Source organism: Kryptolebias marmoratus, linkage group LG6 (assembly GCF_001649575.2).
Source record: "Kryptolebias marmoratus isolate JLee-2015 linkage group LG6, ASM164957v2, whole genome shotgun sequence".
In the NCBI taxonomy this organism is placed as follows: Eukaryota; Metazoa; Chordata; class Actinopteri; order Cyprinodontiformes; family Rivulidae; genus Kryptolebias; species Kryptolebias marmoratus.
The window spans coordinates 11,970,273-11,998,191 of NC_051435.1; the positions used below are offsets into that span (position 1 = coordinate 11,970,273).

The 27,919-nt window shown below is 39.9% G+C and overlaps 5 protein-coding genes across 8 annotated transcripts in view; 2 read left to right on the forward strand and 3 right to left on the reverse strand.

Annotated features, from left to right (window-relative positions):
- The window catches only part of LOC108239701 (obg-like ATPase 1), a 41,164-nt gene extending 38,376 nt beyond the window's left edge, over nt 1-2,788 (reverse strand). The window contains exons 1-2 of the mRNA XM_017422590.3: nt 2,635-2,788; nt 2,438-2,529 (exon numbers count right to left, since the gene is read on the reverse strand). Of these exons, the coding sequence (XP_017278079.1) occupies nt 2,438-2,529; nt 2,635-2,649 (107 nt within the window). The 5' untranslated portion in view covers nt 2,650-2,788. The remainder of the gene's footprint in view (nt 1-2,437; nt 2,530-2,634) is intronic.
- Nucleotides 2,789-5,650: 2,862 nt separating this feature from the next.
- sp9 (sp9 transcription factor) lies at nt 5,651-8,178 on the forward strand. Its single transcript, XM_017422626.3, has 2 exons — nt 5,651-5,816; nt 6,288-8,178. Exons 1-2 carry the CDS (start codon nt 5,796-5,798, stop codon nt 7,584-7,586), a joined length of 1,320 nt encoding a protein of 439 aa, XP_017278115.1. The 5' UTR covers nt 5,651-5,795; the 3' UTR covers nt 7,587-8,178.
- A 1,973-nt stretch (nt 8,179-10,151) lies between these two features.
- On the reverse strand, nt 10,152-15,105 carry cir1 (corepressor interacting with RBPJ, CIR1). Its single transcript, XM_017422689.3, has 10 exons — nt 14,789-15,105; nt 14,258-14,352; nt 14,009-14,082; nt 13,885-13,898; nt 13,407-13,462; nt 13,263-13,311; nt 12,661-12,781; nt 11,779-11,885; nt 11,426-11,511; nt 10,152-10,847 (listed from the first exon to the last, which is right to left on the reverse strand). The coding sequence occupies exons 1-10, from the start codon at nt 14,858-14,860 to the stop codon at nt 10,175-10,177; spliced, it is 1,347 nt and encodes a 448-aa protein (XP_017278178.1). The 5' UTR covers nt 14,861-15,105; the 3' UTR covers nt 10,152-10,174.
- A 332-nt stretch (nt 15,106-15,437) lies between these two features.
- Nucleotides 15,438-19,520, forward strand: scrn3 (secernin 3). 2 transcript variants are annotated; one of them, XM_017422691.3, is made up of 8 exons: nt 15,438-15,526; nt 15,639-15,834; nt 15,958-16,139; nt 16,246-16,445; nt 16,970-17,182; nt 17,262-17,424; nt 17,517-17,697; nt 17,784-19,520. In XM_017422691.3, the coding sequence occupies exons 2-8, from the start codon at nt 15,679-15,681 to the stop codon at nt 17,943-17,945; spliced, it is 1,257 nt and encodes a 418-aa protein (XP_017278180.1). In that variant the 5' UTR covers nt 15,438-15,526; nt 15,639-15,678; the 3' UTR covers nt 17,946-19,520. The 2 variants fall into 2 exon arrangements, with proteins under 2 accessions (XP_017278180.1, XP_017278179.1); XM_017422690.3 differs by having other exon boundaries at nt 15,663-15,834.
- gpr155a (G protein-coupled receptor 155a) lies at nt 18,234-27,684 on the reverse strand. Of its 3 annotated transcripts, none has more exons than XM_017422688.3 (16): nt 27,471-27,683; nt 26,797-27,266; nt 25,369-25,768; nt 24,890-25,058; nt 24,642-24,797; nt 24,070-24,153; nt 23,833-23,953; nt 23,670-23,754; nt 22,294-22,384; nt 22,021-22,207; nt 21,262-21,351; nt 20,878-21,008; nt 20,517-20,612; nt 20,360-20,421; nt 20,129-20,260; nt 18,234-19,914 (listed from the first exon to the last, which is right to left on the reverse strand). In XM_017422688.3, exons 2-16 carry the CDS (start codon nt 27,146-27,148, stop codon nt 19,719-19,721), a joined length of 2,352 nt encoding a protein of 783 aa, XP_017278177.1. In that variant the 5' UTR covers nt 27,149-27,266; nt 27,471-27,683; the 3' UTR covers nt 18,234-19,718. The 3 variants fall into 3 exon arrangements, 2 of the variants coding, with proteins under 2 accessions (XP_017278177.1, XP_017278176.1); XM_017422687.3 differs by having other exon boundaries at nt 27,432-27,683; XR_003039402.2 differs by lacking the exons at nt 18,234-19,914; nt 20,129-20,260 and having other exon boundaries at nt 20,369-20,421; nt 20,517-20,648; nt 27,432-27,684.
- Between the last annotated feature and the right edge of the window lie 235 nt (nt 27,685-27,919).

Here is a 27,919-nt window from a genome sequence, read left to right on the forward strand (position 1 = left end):
TTCCATGTCCTGCTTAAAATGGTGAATATTCATATAAAAAAGCACAACAAATCAATAAATATTACGATCAAGATTATTTAATAGATTCAGAACTATGTATTTTGTTTAATGCTTACAACCAAATATTGTTCATTAAAAAAACAAAACTTGGTCATGTGGTGTTTTGAGGGACGCAGATGTGATGTACTTTATGACTGGTTCTTAAAAAAAACCTTTTGCACATATTTTCAGATGATGTTTGTTAAAATTTAGGCTGATTAGGATAATGATTATGATCACAGTAAAAGAAATACATCTACAGAAAGCACAATTTTAACTATTCCTAATCATTTATAGCATATTTTATTATTTTTCTTTTCAGCAACAGGACCTACTGTGTAAGAAATACAATCTTAATCATTTTTTTTAGACTATTTATAATAGAACCACTGTGTGGACAAAGCAGTTAAAAGCATTTGTACTGCATTTATACCTATATCAATTTAGTTTAAACACATTGCAGAAAGGGCTACAAAGTAAAGACGATCTGTTAAGATTAAAGCAACACTGACGGCGTAAACTTGTGTTGTTTTTAATATTTTGCTCTAATATGGTGTTTGTCTTTTTCACAGCTGATCTCTTCCAGGTAGTTCAGAAACCTGCATGAAGAAGTGAGCGTCTTTGTTTTACCGGGTCCATGTTTTGTCAATCTGATCATCCTGCTGTTCTGATGTAAGATGCCTGATTTAATGTCATTATTATTTATATTTTTCTAATCTGAGGGTGACAAATAGCTGATACCATACATACGAATCTGTCGAAATGTTAGGAAATCGCCAAACACAGGAGATATTTTTAAAAATATCTAATTTATGAGACAAATAAATGCACCTATTGAAAAATAAGTGTCCTTGTCAATCTATGGTAATGACTCATAAAGTGGAGGAGATTTGGGGGCAGTTTGGCCTACATGCCTCAATAAAGAGCAAACACACAAAAAAAATAAACTTTTTTTCCCACATATGAATAAGAACAGCAGCCAGTTTCCTATAACGCCCTTCTCTGTTACACAGCTGGTTTGCATCAGAATGCAGTTCATCCACGAAGAAACCATAGCAGGGCTCTCACTTTGACACAAATATGGTGTGGCAGGCCACAACCTCAGTGAGCTCTTCTTCTTATATGAGGAAGAGATTGTGGCTTCACTGCAGTGAGAAATGAAAACCCTGGACACTAGAGTGGGATCATTTACCAGTAGCCTTTTAAACCTTGCATGCTACCACTTTACACACATGAACATCTGTAGAAAACTGGAACTGTTTGAAATATTTTACAGAACTGAAAATCCCTCTATATTTCAAGCTTGTCCATACTTTAATTAAAGCGATATTAGTGATTTAAATGATACAAAACACCTGATCTACACTTGAAAAATTAGCTTTTTTATGTATTAAGTTTCTGTATTGACTGCTCTGAAACAGCAGCTTAATTATAAAAAATCATTTATAGTTTTGGAAAACAAAAGATAGGAGCCTGTCAGCTGATTAGAAGATGACGGGTGTAGGTCTGAAGCTACAAGGAGGCAGAATGGGGTCAAAAATGTCCTTTTTTGTCAGGGATGATCGTCACAGAGGCTGACAGAATAGATTTGTTTGATTAAGTCTGACCTGCCAACAGTATAACACTCTCCTAACTCACACACAAACCCCTGAGATATGACTGTAATAGTCCCCTTTCGTGATTCACCTCCAGAGCTGTCAAGAATGTAGCCTGACCTTTGACCTGCATGCCACGATCAGCTCAAAGGAAATGGACATGAGGTTTTGTTGATGGTTTTCCCTGATTCAGCTCCACTTTGTGGGCCAATAATACACAGGCCAGAAGGCACAGGATATTTTTGTTTGCTGTAGTGCGCTCATAAATTTATAAACATAATTCTTAGATATACCGATGTATAGCTGCACGCTCTCATTAGTGAGATATCAGCAGGATTTCTCTGTTTATGCTGCTAGAATCAAACCGAAATGTATAAATTCAAACAAAATACAGACACAGTGGGTTCTTATGAGCTTTAGCTTTTTATTGTCACAGTACCTGATGTGATATGCTCAAAGAAAAACTTGAAGGGTATAGCTCAAAATGAGCGAAAGTTAAGGGTTGTGGAGACGCTTCACCACCCTGTGGTTGTTTAACATACACAGACACCTTTCCCACCCAGTTTTCTCAGTTTAGTTTGAAGTGTGGCAGGAACAAAGTGGAAAAGTTTCTTTTTGGAGAAGCTGTACTGCTAAAAATTGGAAAAAAGTCAAAAGTTTTTTTTTTGTTTTGCAAATTGAATGTTTCTTTAGTTTGTTTATATCCTGCTTTGCACATATTAGTATCCATAAAAAAGGGCAAAAAGTTTGATAATACGGCTCGAAATAACTTATGCAGAGAGAAAACTCCAAATAATACTTACCCAACATTAGGCAGGCCCACAATTCCTATCTTCAGCGAGGTGCCAAACCTTCCAATCAGTGGCGCTGGCTTTGGCACGTCGTTTCCTTTGCCCTAATGAAGGAAAAGATGAAAATGTCTGCAGTCAGACTCCACACTTTCGCTTCCATACGATCCACAAAGCTTACAGATTTTAAAACACCCTCACAAAAACCACACCTTTTTCGGAGCCATGTCTCTCACTCAGCTTTGACTCGATTTCTGTCACAAATTCAGGAACGGGCATTCAATCGCAGGGAAACAAAAAATAAAGAAGAAGAAGCTATAAGTCCTCAGAAGTGAGCAGCCGACTGCACTTCAGCTCGCACACTCTCTGCAGCGGGCTCAAAATAGAACATGCAGCCTCTGGAAATGTAAGTTGACACTGTGAGCTGCATGGCGAGCTGACCTGCACCTTCAAATTTAGCTGTGGGTAGTATTAGCGAGGTTAATGAGCGTCTACGTGTATTAAAGCTCACTTAAGCCCTGTCAGAGGTTCGGCTGGATCGTGTGCTGTATGCTGACATTTATTCACCAGTCCTGAATCTGAAGACATTTGCAAATCAGTGCTGGCAGGTTGAACAGTGCTCGCTGTGATGTCTTGTTTTACAGCCCTGAATTCTTATTGTTTAATAGTTTGTGTCAGTTTGCACTTTAACGAATGTCAAATCAATTTTCTTTTATCTTCTACCAAAAATCTAGGAAGAACAAGATGGGAAACTTGGTGTATTTAGAATAGAAATTAAAAGAGAGGAAAACACAGAACAGAACAAATCTGAGGACATCTTCATCTTTTAATCATCTTGATGTGATCTTCCTTCTTCTTTTTTTTTTGTTTCTTTTTTCTTTTTTACCTTCTCTGATCCAAGTGGAGCTTCATCGCCACACAAGCACACAGCATCCTTCCACACACAGTTTGCTCTAACCCCCCCGTTTGGAGGGAAACAGGTGTAGCCACATGAGCGCACGGAAATTACAACAATTAGTTAAACCTCCTCAAATAAACTTCCCTCTGCAGACGCACAAATTAAAACGCACGGGGCACAACCAGAAAGCCTCGGCCAATCCCGCAGCCCTGTCTGGTTTAACATGCAGAAAATGAGGCTCTAATAATCTGGATTTTCAAGCAAGTGCAAGGGGGTGCGCTTTGTCGAGAAGAATTTGAAATGAACAGCTCTGAATTAATCATTTATCTTTTGTTGATGGATGCACCCCCACTTAGACTCATCACAATAGATGCAGAGCGTTTTGTTCGACCAAATAAATCATTCCCATTGTTTAAGGTACATTGATCAATCTAATGGCTTGTAATGGGCTCCTAATTGCCACGGAGAAGTGCTCACGAATGCAGACCAGAATTACAGATTCAACTCTGAATTCTCACTTGAATGACAAGGAGGGATCATGTTCTCCCCTCTTGTGCCAAAAAAAAATAACCTCTGGGAGAGAGAGAGAAAAAAACCAAAACAAAACAGCAAATCACAAGAAAAGGCAATTCTTTGCAAACAAAATATGAGTGGACGACATTATCAGTGCTTTAGAATAGTGTGGGGCTTTGATTTCAATAGAAAGTCTTTAATATTAATAATATTATTGAATCAAAAAATGATATAAAGGTGGAGGTATTTTCTGATTTGTTATACAGAAATGAAACTGAATGCTTTTCAGTTTTCTTCACGTCAGAACGAATCTAACTCTTTTAAAGCGGCAATCAACTCTGCTTATGTAGAAAAGCCAGTTAATACTGTTAACAGCACTCTGCCAAATTGTCATGATTGAAAAAAAAAAAAAGGATTCAATTTTCCTGGCTGCTTTCAGTTGTTGATGAGACTGATTTTTATTCGCCCCATCTAAAGATGGGGCTTTAAAGCACAAAAAGAGAGGAGGATTTGAACAAATTGCGCCTGTGTTTACTGGCAGCATTCATGCGCCATAATAGCGCATTATTTGCCCCGTTTTTTGAATACAGTAATGCACATCTTTCTGTCGAGGCTTTTTTCTCTCTGGAAAATTGCTTTAACTTTTAAAAGGGGATGATGATGAATCACATCAGAGCGGGTCAATTTTACATTATGTCATTATCTCTGGACGTTTTAACAAGCTATAGAATATGGCTTATTGAATTGTGATAAGCTCAAAGAGAGAGGGAGAGGGAGAGAAAAATATAGTGAAATATTTCATCTTTATATGAATTAAATGCTCGATTAGGTTAGAGCTAAATTTTATTTTCTCGTCTTGTTGATTTGTCTTCAGAGCAGAAGTCTTTTTTTTTCCTGAAACTTTTTAGGACTTTTAAAGGAGACCCTGATAAGACAACCTGTCGTTTATAATTAACCCCTCACCTGCACCCCCCCCCCCCCNACAAGTGCGCAGCGGGGAAAGAGTGCGGCACAAGCGCGCAAACACGTGGCTTTTATGGAGGTTAATAAAGACAAAAAAGAAAAACGGCTAAACGATCAATCGTGCGTGATATTTGTTTTTTTTTTTCTCGGCACGCTTTCCGTGTGGTTTTACGCGTTCAGCTCGCAGGTTCGTTTCTCAGAGAGGAGTTCTGCGCTGTCAGGCCTGATTTCGAAACTTCATGGCCGCGCTTGTTCGTTCATTATGAACGCAATCGCTTAGAAATAGCGACACAAAGCAGACAGACTCCTCAAATGAGCCGATTTTTGACGCACGCCAGCATCGGATGCGCGCAAACTGCTTTGGATAAAGTCACCTCCAAGTTAACTCCTGCAGTTTGAGCGCAAATGAACATTTCTTTCTTTTTCTTTTTTTGTTTTTTTCTCTCTCCCCCAAACACGCATTGCGCATGATCTGAATATGAAAAATACGAAATAAAAGCCCAGATATAGCGCGGCGACAAGCCCCAAATAAAATGAGTGAAACGCTTACCTCCTGGAGATTTGACGCGTGAGCTCAATTCTGCAACGAAAAGAGACACATTGCGTCTTCGTGTGAGAAAACATAAAAATAACTGTATGCATTAAAAAATATATATATATCAAATGGTGTCTTGGATGACAGTGTGAGCGGAGAGGCTGCACTGCACATGATTGACGGCGGGGTTTTTGGTGTTTCTCTCTGCGGTCGGGCTTCTCATTGGCTGACGCCAGCCTCCCCGGACACGAGTGCAGCGCGCAGATTGGCTGCGCGTCCTCTCCAGCTGTACTTCAAAGAACACGCTCGCTACAACTAAGGTAGTGTTGGTGAGCTGCGAGCCAGGAGAGAAACCGTGTGACCCGAGTCAACACGGGGGGAGAGGAAAAAAAAAAATCTGGATCACATTGGAGTCATACAGCCTCGACACCGCGAACGCACTCATCCCAGCGCAGAGCCTGGATATGGCTACGTCTATACTTGGGGTAAGTTGGAGCTTTACGCGCAAAAGTTACGCACGGAGTTCCTCACTTTGTCCCTCGCAGGTGAATAAGTTTGCAGCTTTTGTAAACAACAACTTTCAGGGTTTGCAAGTAAGATGGAATGCATGTTATGTAGGCTCCTATTATTTAGCTTAGTTTTCTGTTGAAATGAACATTTCAGTCGTTTAAAGTGTCTCATCGTTTGCGCAAACTTTGCTCTGGTTTTAACCTTTTCTGCTCAATCAATTATATATATATATTTTAAATGTAATACATTCTTTATTAGTTCATGTTTTTGTTGTTGTAAAGTCACTTAAAGGAAGCATTTTGCTTCTTCTCTCCATAATATCTTATCTGTGTTGTAGCCAACTAAATTTAAAAAAAGTTTCCTCGCCCTTTTTTTTGGAGTTTCAAATCCAGTTATTCATTTTTTAAGTTAAACCTTTTGTGTTTTTTTATTTTTATTTTTTTCAGGAAGAGCCGCGGTTTGGAACTACACCCTTAGCTATGTTGGCTGCAACTTGCAACAAAATCGGTAACACCAGCCCCCTGACAACTTTACCTGACTCCAGCGCTTTCTCCAAAGGTGGATTCCACCCGTGGAAGAGATCCTCGTCCAGCTGCAACCTGGGGTCCAGCCTGCCGGGCTTCACGGTCGCGACCAGCCGAGCCTCCACGGGACTAACGCCGAGCAGCGGCGCGGGCAACAGCGCCTTCTGCTTAGCCTCCACCTCCCCGACCTCCTCCGCCTTCTCCACCGAGTACAGCGGGCTGTTCTCCAACTCCGCGAGCGTCACGACGCAGGAGTCCGGCCAGTCGGCCTTCATCTCCAAAGTCCACACGTCGGCGGAGACCCTGTACCCGCGGGTGGGCATGGCGCACCCGTACGAGTCCTGGTACAAGTCCGGGTTCCACTCGACCATCTCCGGCGACGTGGCCAACGGCGCATCCTCGTGGTGGGACGTCCACAGCAACCCGGGCTCGTGGCTGGACGTACAGAACCCGGCGGGCACCCTGCAGACCTCCCTGCACTCCGGCACACCGCAGGCCATCCACTCCCAGCTGAGCGGCTACAACCCGGACTTCTCGTCGCTGACGCACTCGGCGTTCAGCTCCACCGGGATCAGCCCGTCCGCGTCCCACCTGCTGTCCACGAGCCAGCACCTGTTGACCCAGGACGGCTTCAAAACCGTCATCCCCACCTACACGGACGCTTCCGCCGCCAACGCCATGATCTCGGGGGGCAGCTCGGGAATAAGTAGCTCCTCCCGGTCCTCCCGGCGGTACTCCGGCAGAGCGACGTGTGACTGTCCGAACTGCCAGGAGGCCGAGCGGCTGGGGCCCGCGGGGGCCAGTCTGCGGAGGAAGGGACTGCACAGCTGCCACATCCCGGGCTGCGGGAAGGTGTACGGGAAGACCTCGCACCTGAAGGCGCACTTGCGGTGGCACACCGGCGAGCGGCCTTTTGTCTGCAACTGGCTTTTCTGCGGCAAAAGGTTCACGCGGTCCGATGAGCTCCAGAGACACCTGAGGACCCACACCGGCGAGAAGCGCTTCGCCTGTCCGGTGTGCAACAAGCGCTTCATGCGGAGTGACCATTTGAGCAAGCACATCAAAACGCACACGGCGGGCGGAGGAGGCAAAAAGGGCAGCGACAGTGACACCGACACCAGCAACCTGGAGACCCCGAGGTCCGAGTCCCCGGAACTTATTTTGGAGGGGGTGAACCCCAGGATCGCGGTTAAGGATCCGTCTCCTCACGACGAGCCCTGAGGCTGCGCGCCCATGAACGAGAGCAGAGAGGAAGAAAATAAACCTAAAAAAAATAAAATAAAATAAGAAACTGCACAGCAATGAAAACGGGTCGTATTTGACACACAAAACAGGAGAAAATAGCTCCAAAAAAAGGGGGGGAAATATATATATCCACAGGCGCAATGAGTATTTCATCCATAAATTCTTTAAAAGAAAACAAATTGATTTTTCTGTCGGCCTTTTGGGAACAAAAAGAAAAGACTTGGATGCGCGTAAAAAAAACCTGTTGAACTCTGGTTGGACAGTGTGAGTCCCAGTTTGTATATTGACCTCTTAAACTCTGTGTTCTTCTCATGTAAATGTCATAAGCTCTGATTGTTTGATTCGTGTTGGTATCCTGGAAATCAGGGAATTTACTTTCCGACGCACTTTTGTGGATATATATGTATGTACACAGCTTTTTTTTCTCCTCAACTTTTGTTAACCATTTGATTTCTTTGCTAAAAAAAACAACAATAATAATATTCTATATATAAATGTTTACCTGTATAAAGTCACACGTATAAAACTTTCATTTATCATAATTAAAACATCTGAAAAAAGGCTGTTATTGTGTGTAGATTTGATATTTTTTTTCTCCTAATCCGAAAAATCTATTTTAAAAAAAACGTATTTATTTCTCTTTAAAATAAAAAAGATCCTTTTTTTCCCTCCCTATGGAATAAATTCATGTTTAATTCCCCGGAAAAGACATTTCATGGCCAAATGAAAGTCTTGTTAAATGTTATTAATTATGACTTGGAGCACTTTGCAGCCCCATGTGTTTTGTATTTGCGATTAGGGATTCGTGTCTTATCAAATATCTAATTAATCTCCGAGACATCTATTGTTCACTTTCACTTTATCTGGGGAGGGGTTTGGCTGACAAAGGTCCCCGAATATTTATTCTAATTGTCCAAATTAACTGCTTTCATTTGCATACCAATCGATACACCCAGAACAAGGATGTGGCTTTTTTTTCCTCCTCTCCTCCCTCTCTCTTCTTTCCAGAAACCACATAGATGTAAGAGGAACAGGGTTTTTTTTTCACCCCTGGAAAAAAAAAAGAAAAGGGCCAAAGAGTCAAATGCAAATGTTGGATTTTAAATGCTTTTTGCGCGCCGCAGTCAAATGGCCCCTGCGCGTTATTTGAATATCAGTGGCCCCCGCACTGAAAGGGTTCAAGGATGCTCTCTGACTTCTTTGTGCTTACCCAGTGCAGCGTCCGACTCCCAGACAAGAAAAGAAAGGAGCAAAAAAACAGGGAATAATAATTACAGCGTGAATCCAGGGGAGCGGGAACACGTCAAGGAAAAGCATCTCATTCAGACAGCTGTTTTTTTTTAAAGGGAGGATGTTAAATTGAGCAGAAGGCAATAGAGGGGAAATTATTTTCATTTCCTTTTGTGCAACATCACAAAAAAGGAAAAAATAAAGCGGGCAAATTGTTAAAAAAAAGACATTATGCCTCCAATTTATATTTGATATATATATATATATATATATATATATATATATATATATATATAAAACTAACGCTCAAGTTAAAATGGAAATGTTTCTATTTTTGTAGACACGTGTAATAACAAATTTAAAAAAATAAATGCTTTTTTTTCACTTTATTTCTAATATATAAATTTAGAATGTTAAAATGTTTTCAAGTTCGTATTTCTGAGGTATGTCAATAAAAAAATACAAATAGATTTATATTTAAAAAAGGTAATTTTACTTCACGTCAAGATAAAATACTGAGCTCAGTAAAAATAAAAAACCCAGGAAATATAATATCCGCAGCATTTCCTCTGTAAGATTTTATTTGATTTTTACAAAGCTAAATTTACTGTCGCTTGGAAAAAAATTGTAAAATAATTGGATTCTTTGAGCTGAAAAAAAAAAAAGTATTTCTTTTTCCTGAAGCAAAAAAATCTAAATGTTTTCTGCTCCAGAAAAACTTCACTGAATTTCTGTTTTCGGAAATTATTTACACACACAAAAATAAATAGTTTTCATGTGTTTAAATATTATCTTATTCTAAATAATTCAAATATAAAAGAAACTAAATTATTTATCTTTTATGTAACCGGGCATTAATTTGTAAACTAAATAAATAAACAAAGAAATGCTTAAAATTTTCATCAGAAATTAAAATCTTTATTCTTTGAAGAATAAACAGCCGTCCAAGTTTACATCTTTCAGACACGGGGAAAAATATTAAAGAAGAACAAAAAAAAAAAACCAAGAAGTTGTCTTCTTTTTGAGCAGCTGAGGGGAAATAAGTCCAACATTTCTCCGTAAACAGATGAGCAGCTAATTGTTTCCAAGGGTAATTAATTTGTTCCCTTTAATTCAGGATAAAATCCCATCAGACTCCCTGAGCTGCATTCAGACATTTTCTGTTCACTGCTTCCCTCTGCTGGAGGACAATAAGACCGACACAGTTTGTCCTGGAAGGCTCAACAGATTGTCCAAAACTTAACAGTCATTACACAAACAAAAAAAACAAAAAACATGCAAGTAGTTTTTGTGTTTGGATTATACGAGGACAGAGTAAGTAAGAGTTAAAGATGTCAGTGCCTTCTGTTTCTGTCTCTGCTCCTGCTCCTCCGCCTGTCCTCTCTTTCTTCTCTCCTCTCTCTGCTTCTGCTCCTCCTCTCCACTGTCCTGCCTTTGTTTCCTTCTGTGCTTCTTCTGCTCCTCTCCCCGTCTCCGCTGTGACGTCTGTCTTTACCTCGGCCCTCCCTGCCTCTCTCACGGCTCCGACTTCTGTCCGGCCCATCCTTGGAGCTGCCGACTGCCTGTCTGTCCCTGCTGCTGCGCCTCCTTCTCTCTTGACCTCCCTCCGGCGTGATCTTGTTCTCGGGGCTGCGATTCCGACTCCCGCTCCTTCCCCTCTCTGTCCTCCTTTGTCTGTAATCTCCAGACTCCTCTTTAGGCCGCTTATGTCCGGCGCGGGGGCTCGGTGACCTGCTTCTGTGAGAGGAGGCCTTTTTCTGACTCTTGATTCGCCGCTCGTCGTCAGAGCTGTTATCCCGACAGGACTCTCCTTTCTTCTTCTTCTTCCTCTTTTGACTCTTGCACTTGCTCTCGTCTGAATCCGAGTCACTGCCGCCGCTGCTGCTGGGATCGGAGGAGTCGCTCGAGCTACTCTCCTGCTTTTTCTTGTGCTTCTTTTTGCTTTTCTTCTTCTGTTTCTTGCTCTTTTTTTTCTTGCTCTTTTGCTTTTCGAGCCGATCCAGTTTTCTTCACAAACGGGAAACAAAAACATTCAACCAACAATTTGACAAGACCAGATATTGACTTAATTCAAATGAATTAAAGGGTTAACGAAATATTAGGAATACATGCAGCTGCAAATTATTAATAAATATCGCAATGACGACATCAGCTGTGGTCAAATTTTTCCACGTGTTTCAGCCTTTTTAGCCACTATTATCTAAATTAATTGTGGATTTAGGGTAGTGGAGGTTCATGCGTTTGTCAAATATTAATACTGGCATGCAGTTTGTAGCTGCAATTTATTGCAATCCTCTGTAATAAGGATAAATTTTCAATATATTGTGCTGCCATAAGCTGAAGCACCTTAAAGTTTACTTAAAGCTTTTACAATAAATGCAAAATATAAGTAATAATGAACACATGTAATTAATAAGGTTTAAAAACACAATATGATGCATTTATTATACAAGCTTAATTACTTTCAACTGTTCTCACATACATACAAAATTCTACAGCAACATTTAAAGGGTTATTAACGGGGAAATATTCAAAGATGTCTCATTTTCTTTACATTGCGGCTTTGAAGCACGAGACGAGGTTACCTGAGGAGTTTCTGTTTCTGCTTGGTCGTCAAAGACTTCAGAAATTCCACTTCAGGATCGTCTTCTTCATCACTGGCAACGTATTCCTGTTAAAAGCATAAAATGTGTGTTGCGAGCAAAGCTGAAATGCACAAACAAATTACAGCCGATGAGATTTTACAAGCTATTTATTTTTCACGTCTTTTATTTGACTTCAGCTCCGCCGGGAGCGACACGCTTCCCAGACAATGCATGCGATGCAGCCTATCACAGCTTTAGTCTCATCTTCTCTCTTTCACAAGGGTGTCCTACTGTATATGTGTTTTTATATTGTCTTATGCGCACCGAGATGACAGTGTGAGACAGACAATTACCTCTGATGGATCACAAACAGTAGAATTCCTATCAAGGACACATTTTTTCAGGGCAAACCCACTGTTTCGCATCTCGGCCATTAACTCCGAGGGGTGCATCGACGGACCTGTTGGCACAAATCACAGCCTCAGAGTCCCATTGATGTGGAGCCCATACCATCCACTATCTCCACAGTGGGAATTTCACAGGCGGCTTTGTTAACAGAATGGGACATCAAATCAACTCACTCCACTTCCGGCTGAGCAAATCATACAATATCATTCTCTGCCAAAGCGGCAGTTAGGGGAATCAGAATACACAATAATTACATTTTTTTCTCCCGGCACAGGAGGGGGACCATTACAGCACTCCACCATCAACCCCACCGACTGGACTCTCCCAGGGTAAACATTATTACTTTACAACTCAACTCGCTGATTGCAGAACTCAGAATCAGCTCGAGGCTCAGGGCTGAAGGCTGAGCAGGAAAACAGCGAAAACGCAGGAAAAAAAAAAAGAAAAAAACAAAGGCTCGACGGACAGAAGCTGCTACGAAATACAAACAGCTATTCTATACGTTCTGGGTTAAAAAAAAAAGCATTATTTACAAATATTTGTTGAAAAGTCCTGCTTTACTGAATAAAACTGGTATTTTATCAAAATGTATCATTCACTCAGCTTCAGAGATTTATATTCATGTTATTTTTAATTTCTAATTGTTACTCAGAACAAATAAAACATTCAAATATGTGTACACAAAACGGCACGGAAGTGATATCTGACATTTCCTAGTATTTTTGACATTAAATTTGCACAAATAACAACGACAAAAAGAGGGAAAATGAAATAAAACTAAAGGAAAACATTCAAAATTTTATTTGCTCTCCAGTTATAATTCGTACCTGCTGCGTCCTCTGAGGCCATGGAGCTGGCGTTGATGCCCGACAGTCCAAACAGGGGACACTCCCTGTCCGTGTTCACATGACCCCATTTGTGACACTTGATGCATCTCACGTTGCGCACCTCAAGAATTAAACCACAAAGAATTAAAACACTAAATCCACAATCATTATACATCTTTAAAAAGGTTTAACCTTTATAGGCAATTACGGATTTGGACTTTATGTTTGTTATTTAAATAAATTAAAGGCCAACGTTGAAAACTAAACGAACGTAAACGTCGCTTCAAGTCCAAAAAGATACGTTGCTCCTGGATCCTGTTTCTGCTCTGTGATGGTGAAAGTGTTAAAGTGAAGCAATGACAAGCCATGGGCTGGATTTTTTTTATGAAATATGTGACAATTAATAAAATAAAAAATAAACTTCCTGGTGAAAGACTGTGTGCACATGTGGTTCAACCATTACAAGACTTATTCATGTAACATTTTGATGTAAAAACAAGAACACTCAGCTTCATTAAATCCAGTTTTACTAACGAGGCTGAGGGTTTGCAATACCTTGTGCAAAAAAAACAAAAACAAAACTCAAACAGGTGAATAATTACCTGGATTCCAAATGGCTGATCTCTAATATTCATGTCATCCTTTGCATACCTACAAGATAGAAAAATCAGATAATTAGGTAAGACATAAAAACAGACACTGACTTCCGACAACTTCAACATGAAATGTTAGAATCCAACACTTACTTCTCTCGAGGGGCCCCTTTCTGCCACTCAAATTTGTATTCGTCTTCTCCTCCCTCCTGAGAAACAAACATTTTAATTACAAAAAGCATCAGACTCTGGAGCGACGAGTGCCTTTTCTTCAGCGGTTATTTCCTCTGTCTTGTCTTTAACAACTCAGTCAACAAGTAAATATTATACACCGTAAGAATACCCTAATGATCTACAAAATTCTTAATAAGGAGAGTTTAGAACAAAACTTCTGACTTTATACACATTTATTGTATTATGAACATTTGCCAGAGGAATTTAAATGAATGTTTTCCATCAGAAATGTGATGATGTGTTTGTAATTATTAGCTGCAGGTAAAAAACACTGAAAATCATAATTACAAAATTAACATTTACAAACACAAACTATCTTCTGCGCTTTTTGAGAGCCCACAAATAACACAGTTAAGTTTGAAGATTATAAATCTTTAATTTTTTTTTTCTACATTACCTCCTTCCTCTCCTCTTCAAGTCAGATGCCAGATATGGTGAAGAACAAAACAGAACATGTATTTATGAGTTAAACGTGGTGATCTTAGGGTTGATTATGAGTTACGAAGAAAAACAAAAATTACCCTTAGATGCTCCAGGTGGAGCCTCATACATAAAATTGAGGCCATTTTTAACACGATCATCTCCCATCAACAGCCTGTAAGTGAGAAAACAAATTAACAGATAGATAGATAGATAGATAAAAAATTCTGAAAACACATTTTACAATATTCAATGTCATCTACAAATAGGTTTAAACAAATTAGGTGCTAAGATAGCTCTACTAAAGACAGTGAGAGGAATCTTCTTAAGTATATATAGTTTAGTCATACCTGTTGTTATAAGTGTCCTGTTCTTTCAGGTATGCCTGCATAAGATCTTCTTGCTTCCTCTTCTCGAAAGTCAGTTTCTGTTCGGCTATCCATACCTGAAACACAATAAATATGACAGAGATAGTATGGAAAATGTGTGCTCTAACAAAGTCATTTAGTCTTTAAGTGACTACGTTAGACCTCTACAGCTCTACATATATATGTGTAAAAACCCTTTCATTTATGTGTTTTAAATTAAACTACTTTTCATTAGTGTACAACATATGACCTAGGATTAACAGACAAATAGTTAAAAAAGAAACTACACCCGTATAATACTAATCTGTTTTACATTGATTCACACAGAACAGATTTATGACACTAGTAGACACGGGAAAATGATCATTTACCTAATTTAAAAGGTATTTAACAAATAAACATAGTTGGTGCCAAGAAGAAGAGCAGCTAACATATAGCTTTTAAGCTAACACAGATAAACCGAGGTATTTTTCGCCTCAAAAATAGCAAATAATACAGTTGACTAGCACTTACCTTTTTGATATTTGACTTCGAAGCAGGATGAAAATCCTTCTTACACATAAAATTGGCAAACGACTTCCCCATGGCTGACAACAAGTATCGTTAGCTGAGTGAAATGCGCAGGGCTACAGGCGAGCTAAAGGAGCCACCGGGTTCACAGCATTTACACGCCGTCGCACGCGGCGGAGCACCGAGTAGTTGGAGCTTGCGCTTCACTGAAAGCTGCTCTCAGCATTCAATACGTAAACTCCTCCTTCGCCGGCGGTTAGCACTTTTAGCCGAATTATGCGCCATTACCTCGTTATGGGGCGGACCCACTTTCGTACCTTCGTCTTATTGTAAACAAAACTATTGAGGCAGAGATCGGTGAAAATACACATGGATAGTTAGACAAATAATATTCAGCAAACACAATAATATTAACTTTGTTTGTTACAGTTAAAAAAAACTAAAATGTCCCCTTTCAATTAAGGGAAAACATGATAATGATACGGATTCTTTTTTTTTTTTTTTTGCAAATCAGCTCATATTTACAAGCCCTTCTTCAATTATTAAAAGGTAGTGGTGATGATAACTCTATGAGTAGTAGTAGAAGTAATAATAAAAATAATCTTATTATAGTTTCTAATTACAAACAGGAAACTGACTTCAACTTTGGTCACGTGACTGAACTACTTCCGTGTCAGTGACCTGAACTCCTGCAGAAACAAACAAGAACAGAAACTGATACTGACAGCGTTCAGTGGACAGGTAAGGTTGGTTTGTTTATCAAATTTATAGACCACGCTGTGGAGTTGTTGGAGTTCATGTCTGCTTTTGCTAAAAATTTCTTAAATGTGAGCACAAACTCTCCCTCCATTAGCTGCATATTTCTTGTACCTGCCAGCTGGACGGTGACAGAAATGCAGCCCTCCTCCTGTGACACCTTTGTGGCTCTCCCTCCCTCCACTGAGGGACAGCGCATCATCTTTGGGAAAAACTCGGACAGACCCTGTGATGAAGTCCAGGAGGTTGTGTATTTTCCTGCCAGGGACTACGATCCAGATGAGAAGCTGGAGGTAGGTGACACACACACAGCCTGTTATTAGTCACTAACCTTTAATTTTCCTCAGTATGACTGCTTCTTTTCTGAGGTGGCCAGTTTATAACTACTACACGTTCTGTTCTTTTTGTATAAAAAGTGTACATACATAGAGATCGAGCAGGTTGCCCACACTCATGCTGTTGTGCTGAGCAGACCGGCGTGGCTGTGGGGGGCTGAGATGGGCGCGAACGAGCATCAAGTGTGCATTGGAAACGAGGCGGTGTGGGGCAGAGAGAGCGCTGACGAGGAGGAGGCCCTGCTTGGCATGGATCTGGTCAGGTGAGATGAATCATTTGGCATTTTTGCTTGTTAAAGGTTATCACCACATTCAGCTCGACGTGCTCTTTTGGGTTCGTTCCGAGGTATTTTGTGAAAAACTTCCCAGGCTTGGACTGGAGAGAGCTGACACGGCTGAGAAAGCTGTGGATGTCATCGCCGAGCTGTTGGGGAGGTACGGCCAGGGAGGGCCGTGCATGGAGGATGAATGTGGTTTCACCTACCACAACAGCTTCCTTGTCTCAGACAGGAAGGAAGCGTGGGTGCTGGAAACATCAGGGAAGTACTGGGCAGCAGAGAGAGTGGAAGGTAATCAAAGGACGGGAATAGTAAATAAAGTCAATTAACACTTAATAGACCGGAAGACACAAAAGAGCAAGTCATACTGTAAGAGGCTAACTAGTTTCACGTTATTATTTGGATCTGAGACTCAGAACCTGAAAGTGAAATTAAAATACTTTGAACAGACAAGTCACATTAAAAAACCGTGGGAGATAAACTGAACAAGGAGTAAAATCATACCTTTTCAAAACACTTACACAACTTGTCCACCAGATGGCAGCACTTGTATATCTTTTTTTTTCATTTAGGACCCACTGAGTTTAATTTAGGAGACTAAAAAACTTGATTTTGACACTAAAAGCTTGATTGAGCTCATAGTTTTTTGGGTTTAGTATAGCTGCTTGACCAAACCTTTATCATAATATTTGTGCCTTTTGGTGCTACTTTATTTTTCTTGCTCAAGACAGTACCAGTATTGACTTAACCTGTGGTGGAAGATTGCATTGCTTCAGGTTGCTGTTGGTCAACATCTCGTTTTTTACACTTTCAAGGTGGATATCGCAACATCTCAAACCAGTATGGGATAACAACCAAGATAGACAAGGAGCATCCAGAAATGAGGGAATATGCGCAAAGCAAGGGCTGGTGGGACGGAAAAACAGAGTTCAACTTTGCTACAGTTTACTCGTATTTGACGACGGCCAGAATAGAGTCTGCTGGGAGTCGATACTGCGAGGGGAAGAAGTTGCTGGAAAACAGAAATGGTTAGTAAACTCAAACATTATGGAAAGTTGAAATTATATCAGAAAAAGAGGTTCGTTACCTCCGTTTTGTTTGCTGAAGGTCACATCACTGCAGAGGCGATGATGGATGTCCTGCGGGATAAAGACAGTGGCATCAACATGGAGGGCATGTTCATGACAACAGGAAGTATGGTGTCTGTGATACCGACAGACCCCGCTCTGCCGGGAGTTCACTACTTCACAGCAACTCCAGACCCTCAGAGGTGCCAAACTTCAAATTAAAACACACTCTGTAAATAAAATTAGACTGCAGTTAAACACAATTTACTCATTAAGTCATTTTTTTGTTCAACAGGTCAATATTCAAACCCTTCGTCTTTGTGAAAAACGCCAATCCGCTGAAGGACACGTCTTCCCCCAGTTTTGGTTCAAATGATCCAGTGAAGAAGAAACCTCGCTTTCAGAGCAAACCCAACCGCAAACATCCATTATTTGTCAAACACGAACTTGTTGCTGCCATAATTGAATTCTACAAGGTAATAACTTCATTCGGTCCAAGTTATTTTGTGTTGGCGTCGGCTGAAAATGTCCTCATGTTTATATATATTTGTGTCCTGCACAGGACAGAGGACAGAAGATCACAGAAGGTATGAGGCAGCTTGAGAAAGAGATGATGAAGGAGATGGAGAAGATTCTCCAGCGAGGCGTCGAGGTGCCGGACCTCTTGGTGAACCTGTTCTCCAGTTCTGTTCAGAAGGAGATGTCAGTTTACAGCAAAAGTTGAGATCCTTGTGATTTAATGGAACCACCCAACTTTCATTTCTTAACTTCAGCCTTAAATAAACATGCTCACATGATAAATTGGTCAATCTAAACGCTATAAAATTAAACATTGCTTAAAAATGTTTAAGATCAAATTCATTGTGTTGCACGATATAAAAGATAAAAACAGTTGATTTAAAAAAAAAAAAAGGTTTTTATTCTGTAATATATGTGTACAGCCTTTGACAGAACAATACAGGTTGGAATGCTGTAATTACAAAAACAAACAATGATTTATCAACATTTTCAATTCTTAAAAGAACTCCTTTAAAAAAACAACAAAAAAAGCAGCACTAACCCTTTTTAATTGTTTCCAGTACAGACACATACAAAGTGTAGATGCACTACAAAACAAGGCCAACGTGTTTTATTTCTTTTTGGTCATCTGAACTGACAGACCCTGACGGTTTTTAATCGCGCACAGTGACATTGACATTAGATGCCCCGTTACGAACACAAATCTGGGGCTGCATATTTCTTTGAAATAAGACAAATACGAGAAATACAGCCTGAAAGCAACACTTCCTAATTTCAGAATCTGTAAATAAATTAGCTTTTTTTTAAATTATTGCTGTCAGGCACAGCAGACCAGATATATAATTACAGTTGTGCCTTCTAGTAATTTGTTTTGCCAGTGTGGTGCATAGTTTTAGCCTCTGTTTCCAGTGTAAACAGTGTTAACAGATCCTGAGAGCAAAAAACAAACATTTTCTTTGACATCCAAAAAAAAAAATATATATATACATTCACAGAATCAAAAGTTATAATTTCCCAGTGATTTCATGAGTATTTAGGAAAAGATCAGAGAGATCCTCTTACTGTTCTTGCAGCAGTTTCTTGGTTTTCATGTTTTACAGGAAAATATGTAAGACCTCTGAGGTAAATTATCTTATTGAGCCACAAATCATAGTACAGGCTCCTGATTTCATCAAGAGTTCAGTTTTAGAGACCACTTTATGGTTCCATTTTTACATTGTTTGATCCTTTAAAGGGATGTAAGATACTGATAAAATGATCCTGTTCTACAACACTGCGTAAGTCATAGGAGCTGCTTTAAGCAACAATACTTGTGCTTCATTCTTCAATAGCATTAAAAAGAACTGGCAACATGTTTTATGAACAGTAAAGAAATCGCTAAAATCAAATTCCACCTGCCTTTTTAGTCCTTTCCACATTTTTTTGAAGTGTGTGCAGAAGCATTTCACAAATGAATTGTTATACCCGTTTTTCCTTTTCCCTTCTACCATAAGCTCAGCCAGTGATAACACTTCTAAACATGCAAACATAAACACAAAGCAAGACATCAAGTAAATCGCATGTAAAGATTGGATTTAAATCAAGCAAAAACAGCCTCGATTGAAATACTTTGTTTTAAATGCTATAAGACTTCTATCCCTTATTCCTCCCCTGTACAAAAAGATAACGGAGTCCAGTTTTTGCCAAAACAGTGCTGAATAACAGCTGTAGACAGTGTGCTCACTGACAGCTAAACTAATATTTACTGTATGTGCATGATCACCTGAAAGCTCAACTGTTTCTCACAGTTAAAAAAAAGCCAGCTGCAGTTTTACGTTTAAGTAATATGAAACAAAACAAAGGAAAAACAATTATTAGAGCAACTCCATACAAGTCTCAGTGCACAGTGGAGTGCAACACTACAGGGTTTACCAGTGCATAATCAGTGCTGTTTAAACTGTAATGCTGTTTGAGATCAAACATGCCCACTCTGATTCTTTTATGCAGTCAAATAGTAATGAAGTTGACTGTCTTCAAAGCTGTATTCCTGCTTGATGTGCTGAAGCACCCCCCCCTGCTGCAGCCGCGTACCATACAGCTCCGCCTCGCCGCGGTCCTGCGCCAGGCCCACCTGCAGAAGCCAGTCCACAAGTTCGCAGCCAAGGAAACACTCCATCCTGGTCTTCGTCCCACACCTGAAAGACAATAAAAACAGTCACTCCTGTTCTTAACAGAAGCAGGAGAAAAAAAAAAAAAAAAAGAGCTGACAGAGCCCTACTCAGCATGACGCTGTGTGAGATTCAGTAACAAATACTTTAAAAAGGTATTTGAGGATAACCTCCAAAAACCAGGGTGATGTTTACTCAAGATATTCTCAAATCCACCACAGACCAGACTGCATGCCCTCACCTTCTCTTTTTAACAATGTCACGAAAACACATTTTCTTGTGGTATTTGGTGAACTGGGTGCAGGTCACCCTGACGTCATCGGGTAAATCAGGCTGCTCCTTTTTCTTTTTCCCAAAACACCGACTGCACAACCTAAAAATCCAATTAGAATAATAAAACATCCAGAGACTAAAATATACATACACACAGTGGATATGAGGTGTATAAACCATTGACATTGTTAATCTTTACCTCTTCAGTGGCAGCAAGATAAAGTGCTTGTCCAGCCCGAAAAGAGCAAATGAGATAAAACCCTGTCAGCAGAAAAGACAAACCATTATAGATGAGGCTCTGTGTGAGAGTAAATATGAGAGTAATATTTTAGGGGTCACGTATTCATTACGCTAACCTGGCCAAAGTTGGCTATAGCGCAGAAGAACTGCAGCTCCAAGTAGAGTCTCCCCGGGGAGTGGTTACAGAGCAACCACACGCATCTGGATAAATTCTGTTAGAGTTCAGTCAGTTATACTCGTGGTATCAACTTGTGGAAAGTAGAAACAAGAATTCATTTTATTTAATGAAAGAAAACTTCATAAGTCTAAAATTCCTTGTAAGATTGTCATAGGCAACAAAAAACACAAATAATTCTATACAAGCAGTTACTATAAGGGGATTTTTAGTTTGATTTCTGATGCAGTACAGAGAAGAATGTGGGCAGCTGATGATGGACTTCCTGTCACTGCAGAACTGAGAGGTGGTGTTTTACTCACGGCCAGAAGGCAGACGGTCAGAAGCAGACACAGGAGCACGTGACGGGCCACTTGTCTATCTGTGACCTGCTGGAGCTCCTCCATCTGAGCAAGAAAGCAGTCTGCTGACTCGCAGTTATTCTCACACTGACCTGAGGGACAGAACAGAAGCTGGACATTTCAACTTTTTTTTACGAGTCAATTACAAAAGCAGATCTCTGATGCTTCAAATGAACACGAATCAGGTTAAAACAGACTTTTTGATCATTCAAATTTGTCTTTAAAAGGTTCAAACAATTAAAACGTGTTAACATGTTTAACGTGTACTCTGTGCAGTTTGGTGCCTTTCAAATTTTCAGAAAAGAAAGAAAACAAAAGAATATCAGTTACTTATGAGTGAAATACCTGCGAGGGGAGCTGGGCTGTTGTTCATATTTGTGCTGATGATCATATCCGGCATGGGCGAGGCTTGAGCGCAGTCACATGTGAGGCACGCTGATAAAGTAACGATTAAAAACATTATTCTCTGAAAACATAATTGCACTTTTCCCTGTTCATACCAACGGCAGACAGTAAAAACAACTGTAATTACAGTAATTATTACATGTCACGTCCAGGTTTATTGCCTCAAATAAAAATGCAAAACACATGTTGGTTTATTAAAAACAATAATCATTTAAATAAACAGAACCTCTGTTTTGATGGCGGGTTATTTCATACTATTGAAGGGATCTTTTGCAAACATAAAGCAGCTGGCTAAAGTTAACTGTTGCTCAGTTGCAAAATATAAGCAAACAACACATATCAGTCTTATCTCTTTAAGTAAAAAGAAAAGAAATAATGCACAATCATGTGCTCAGTGGGGATTTTATCTTATACTTCCTCCCGACAATGACACCTTCTTTTCTAGTTCTCCTCTGAGTTTACTTGTGTTTTTTTTCCACACATGTAAATGAAGCGTTTCAGTGTAGACGGGCTGGAAATGAATCCTCATGAGTCAAATTAGTTTTCCCATAGCTGCAACAGTCTGCACAGTCCTCTGATTATTTGTCATCAGCCTTTAACCTTAATCTTTGTTCCATAAAACTAGCAGAAACAAATGTTTAAAAAAAAAATTATGAAGATGTTTACATTTGTCCCAGTTAAACGTTCTGCATAATATACCTCGGTCTTCTGCGGAGTTCTCTGGCTGTATGAGAGACTGATGTTCTGCTTCGACGTGCGTGGCATCAAGTGAAGAGTATCCATCTTTGCTTGGATCATTTTGGGCCCAGCTTCCTCTGCTGAGACACACCAGAGACCCTCCTCCCAGGAGTATGCTGAAGCCGAGTACAACTGTGGTGCAGATTATCTGCCAAAAAATATATATAAATTACTACAGTTACTATAAATGACAGAAAACAGGATTTTTTTTCCCTTGTCATCTTGTTTTGTTACCTGTATTCTGCCATAGAAGAAAGATGAATCGATTGTGTCGTACATTTTGTGCCCGGTGGTGAGCAGAACAGTGGTTACAACAGATGGGATCCTGTAAGAAAGGAAATTTGTTTTACATCAATAAAATATCAAACAAAAAGCTCTTTAACAACACCGTCATTAAAATGGATCTGGATGACACAATGATTTTCCTTGGAAGGTTGGTTAAACTCTGTAAACATTTTAATTTTATTTGTTTGTATTGTATTCCTTCGGATTTTTCATTTGTCCTCCATTTCATTCCTATTTATTTACAATATATATTTTTAAACAAATTATATTTTTATTAAATGTTCAGTAGGTTAACCTTTTTTGGGGGGCTTTATCGTTGTATATTTCATCTCAATTTTCATTTCCTCATGTGAATTTTATTTCTGTTCTCACATTTCTGTGACCGCTTTTTACACTTCCAGCACTTCCTGTTTCACCACAAATAAAAAGTTGATTTTTTTATTAAAGAAACTGTGCCATCTGTCACTACTTAATTTTCATATAGATGGTTTAATAGAGTCAGAACAAAAAGCTATGCTTCACAGATGGCTGCTTTTAGCCCAGTTTAACAATTACTATCACAGCTAATTCAGTCTCTGTGCTTTATTTTGCATTCCTCTCATGACACGCTGAAAAACAGTCTTCCTCATTTCCATATTTAAACTGTGATGCACACATCAGTTGAGAAAGCAGTCCCAGGAAAAGTAAAGGAAAACACTGAAATGAACACTGAGGTAAATAACTAGTGGACAGAAGTACAAGAAGTAAAGGTTTCAGGTTACAATGTACAGGACTTTCATAAAATTACACTAAAATTAAAATAAAAAGGAAATAAATATGTACAAAAAAAGAAGCTGTGCAGAAATGCAAAGAAACAATAATGGAGAAACTAGAAATGTTCCTGAAGAAACTCTGAAGGGCCCAGCCACTTGGCACATTTAGCTATGGCAGCCATCTTGTTGAAACTATCACCACTTTTTAACTGCGTGAGTCTGTTCTTCCACTTGGGTTGCATTAAAGTTGACAAAGGAATAAAAATTATACAACTATAGAGACACTTTTATAGGTGGACAACAATCGGTGCCTGTCTTTCATGGCAGTGGGCAATAAATGTTGCATTTTCTTCAAATTCGTTGACATATGAGGAATTTTTCTTTTGGCAGTTTCTGTCCTTCAAAGAGTTAAACTTAGCTCTGATACAGCAATAAACTTTGATGGTGTGTATTCATGCGCACGGGTCATCCAGTCATACAAATCATCCAGTTAGAGTAAACAATGGCTCTGCTTTTTAGTGGACCAGGCAAACAATATTGGGTTTCATTTTTAGTCAAATATAAGTGACTCACCCCCAGCCTGCAATGACCAACAAGCCCCGTGATCCGTTCAGACTGTCGTACTTTTTTAAGAGCACAATTGACAGAGTGATCAATCCTAAATCCAGAGAAATGACAAAAATAACCATTAAAAGTGATGCAGGTTAATGTTCTGCATGGATGGCTGTGTGCGTACCTGGCCATATGTAGGTACTGTAGAGTGACGTGGATAACAACGTGAAAGTAAGAATCTGCCCGATGAAGTTGTCTTCCTTCACCACAAAGTTCCACAGAATCATCCCGATGCAACTTAGCAACTAGAGACATACGCCGTAAACACAACGGAAGCCTTGAAGTTAATTACACCTACAGTTCTCATCACTGTATTTAATGAGAAGTCGAATAAAACCTCAGCGTTTATCAGGATGCTTACCTGCGCTAAGAAAAGGTTGACTGTAAATATGTGAGGTAGCCGCTTGAATTTCTTACTTAAAAACATGACAGTAATCGTCCACAGCTGCCAGGAAAAAAAAAAAACATAGTTTTGAACATACATACTGATTACTGTTGGCCTACTCACTCTACATGACTTGGAAATTTATTCAGAATAAATGAGTTATTTTGAAAACCGAGGGACACTTCAAATGCAAAATGAAGACAGCTTATGGCATGTTTCACCGCTGCAACAACTATATTTGAAGTTCCTTAAAAAGGTCTCCTGAAAGTGAAAATGAGGAAGCAGGTTTGAGTCAGTGAAACAGCTGAGAGGCCACATTTTAAAGATGTTATTTTAGTGGTTCAAACATCTCATAAGAAGTCATTTTATTTATATATATATATTTCTATTGCTTCTCTAAAGGGATGCATTCTTTGAGCAGAATATGTAAAATATCAAAAAAAAAAAAAACACTGACTGACCTAAATGGAAAGACTAAAGAACCAGCTGATTAAGTAGTTATGAACAAGTCTGCTTATGTCAAGTTGAAGTGTGAAGTTATGACTTACCACTGCGATTAAGCTCACTATGCTCATATTAAACGTAACATTTTGAAGAGAGCGCATCAAAGGCTGAGGATCCATCCAGTGGATGGTCAGCAGCCAGGCTGAAACGTACATTATTGGAGCTGAAAGAAATGTGCTGATCACCATCCCTGAGGTTACCTGTGCATACAAAGACACGTGACAAAGAAGGTTAAATAAGGTAAACACAGACAAAACAGGCAGGTGAATCAGACAGCTATAGAAACACTTACAACTTCAAGTTCTGTGTTGTAATAAACAGCATAGATGGCCACACTGGGTGCGGTGGGGAGCACTCCATAAAGAAAGGCATAATCGGAGAGGCTGGAGTGGTTCATAGGGCTGGTGTTGTTGTTATCCAACAGATCAACCATGTCCTTACAAAGGAGGGGCATTAGCAACCTTTAAGTCAAAACAAAAGAGACGGGAGCATTTATTTGAAGAGCTGGTAAACAGTGGGTTGTGAAACATGTACTTAAGTAGGTAAGTACTCTGAAAGCTCTAAATGAAGCATCAATTTCATAAAGTCTTGTGGCCTGTGAAAGGTCTGCGTCATCCAAACCATTAGCACAAAACAACACGTTGGGAGCCCTTTACTTGACTGACCTTCTAAACACTCACAGCATGCATCATAATAGCACTGCGATGATAATCAAATCAGTTCTTACACAAAATGAAGATTAAGTCCAGTGATAGCCTGATTTTCACTCACAGTTTCGCTGTAATGAGTAGAATCAGTGTCACGACTGTGGACCTGGTTAGTTTCCTCAACTGGCCCACCATGGACAGACCCAAGTAGAACAGAGCGGCTCCCCCAAAAGAGTTGGCTAAGCCATCTACAAACTGAGCCATGAACGCAGGAATTGTCTGGTGCAGGACAAAGTGGGCGGCAATTCCGAAGACGACCATGAAAACAATGGGGTTCTTTAAGACCTGTAGAACTACAAATCCCACGATCAGCAGTTTGCTCTGCTGGTGGTCTCCCTGATTCTTCCACTTCTGGATCTCGCAGAAGGCAAAGCCGATGGGATTCAGGAGCATCAGGGACACCGGCGCCACCAGGTAAATGTACTGAAGGTACTCTGGGTACGTGTTCTGGTAGAGCGCTTCAACTGCAGATGACAACGAAGAGAAACAGGTCACAAAAAAAAAAAAAAATCATGAAAATATAAAATTTCATAACAGCTTTGACTTAATTTTATCACAAATGGTTATTCTGGACACCTATAAACTTCAATAAGGTTAAATGTTTTAATTAAACATCCTAAAAATCACTAGAAGTATAAAAAAATAATCAGATTGAATTATCTTCCATTGTTTACAGCTGCCTCAACAGACTTCTGTTCTGTTCAAGACCACATATACCAGAGGTTGTTCCACTGGAGAGTATAATTGTGCTGTTGTTGTTGCAAGGGAAAATACTTAGAGGAAGTAAGTAGAACTATTAAGACTTGTGGACTTTTTGATGTGGATGTGAGGCTGATTTTCATTTCACCAAAATACAACTTGTAACTTCTATCCGTTTCCACATGCTGGCCTGTCTGCTTGTCTCATCTTAGAGTTACTCAATCATAAATACTCAATGTTAAGGGGACTTTATGTTTTAGGACTGAAGATCAACGTGTCAAGTTTTAGGAATCACTCAGATAATAACCATCAAGAGCAAGCACGAGGGCTGAAGCTTCTCTGAAACAAAAAAAGGACCAATCGTTCTAATTTTAGAAGGGTTTCCTAAACTAAAATAAAAGCTGAAACTGCCAAGTGCTCACTGACCGGAAAACAAAGAGGTGTTCTATGGAAATCATCAAACAAGTTTTGAATATGAACAAGTTGATCCTAATTTTACTGTCAAAATTGTTACTTGCAGGGATTAAGTCATTTGTATAAAATTTGCATGTTTTCCAGTTTTCCTATTGTGCTCACAAAGAGCTTGCTTCATCTTTTGCATAAATCACTATCGCCTATCTTCAGCTTCCATCACCTTAAAAGCAGCACAAGCAAATTGTCGCAGCTGCTTTATTTATATTGCTCAACACATGGATGTGGACACTTGTGATGTTTGACCACACATTACTTCAGCATGAAGCTCTGAATGGAAACCAGTCAGCGAGGGTGCTGGAGTAAAAAGCTTCGCACTCACCTATCGGATACCCCAAAGCAAAGTCATTGCTTTGGGTTGCAAATATCGAGAAGAGTCCAGCCTTGCTGAAGCGGCTGTTAGGACTGGCGACAATCAGGGTGAGGACGCAAACAATGAAAAACACGCAGACTTTGGCGACAAGGATGCTCCAGAGAAAGGGCCAGATGACATTCCCAAAGTCCAGCAGCACCATGTTCTTGAACAGCAGCGCGGGGAGAGCAAACTTGGACACAAAGTTCCCCAGCCCTTTGGCCTGAGTGGGGGTGATGATGTGGGTCCTCCCTGCGATGTAGCCGCACAAAATGATGCCAAAGCACTCCAGGAGAGCTGGCAGGAGCTTGTCTATGGACATGGTGGCGGTGAAGGAGGTCCTAGCTGCTGGTTCTGCCTCGTGTCTCCATCACTGCTGATCCTCCACTGTGGTGACAGCTGTCAGGGCTGGTCTGCGGTCATGCTACTGTCTGCTCTCCCTGAAGGCGGAAGGACTTATCAGGTTGGTTTAATTTAAACAGAAACGACACGGTGACTTCTCAGAAACATGCCTAACTAATATCACACTTCATAGAAATGTTTCATTTGTTACCAGACAGTTTATAAGAAACTACTAAGCAGCTTCCGTATCTTATTGAACTCACCATGTCAGCGACTTTGTTATCAATAAACAGGACTCTCACCTCTCTGACAACGGGTTTCCCCCCCTTTTTTGTGTGCCATGTGTCGGTCATAGCTCGGTGTGAGGAGCCATTAGGAGTAAAACAACCGGCTACAGTTTAGCTAAAGGCACAGAGACACAACAGGAAGCTAAACTTCCAGTTGTACTGTAGAAAAGCGTGGAAATGACACTAAGCTAAGTCGCTTCACCGTGTCGTAATACAGACAGATATGCGACTCAACGCCCCGCCCACAAAACACTTTTCACCCTGATTTGTCAACACAACTCCACCAATCACGTTTGAGGAAGGCAGAGAGGGGCGGGGCTTGGCTGCAGAAGCTATACAGAAACATCTCTGCCAAAATGTCAGACTATGTAACATACAAAAACTAAACCATAACAAATCTTTTAAAAACTTTTCTTCATCTTTACATATACATACATTCTGTACAATTCAACTGAAAATAAAAA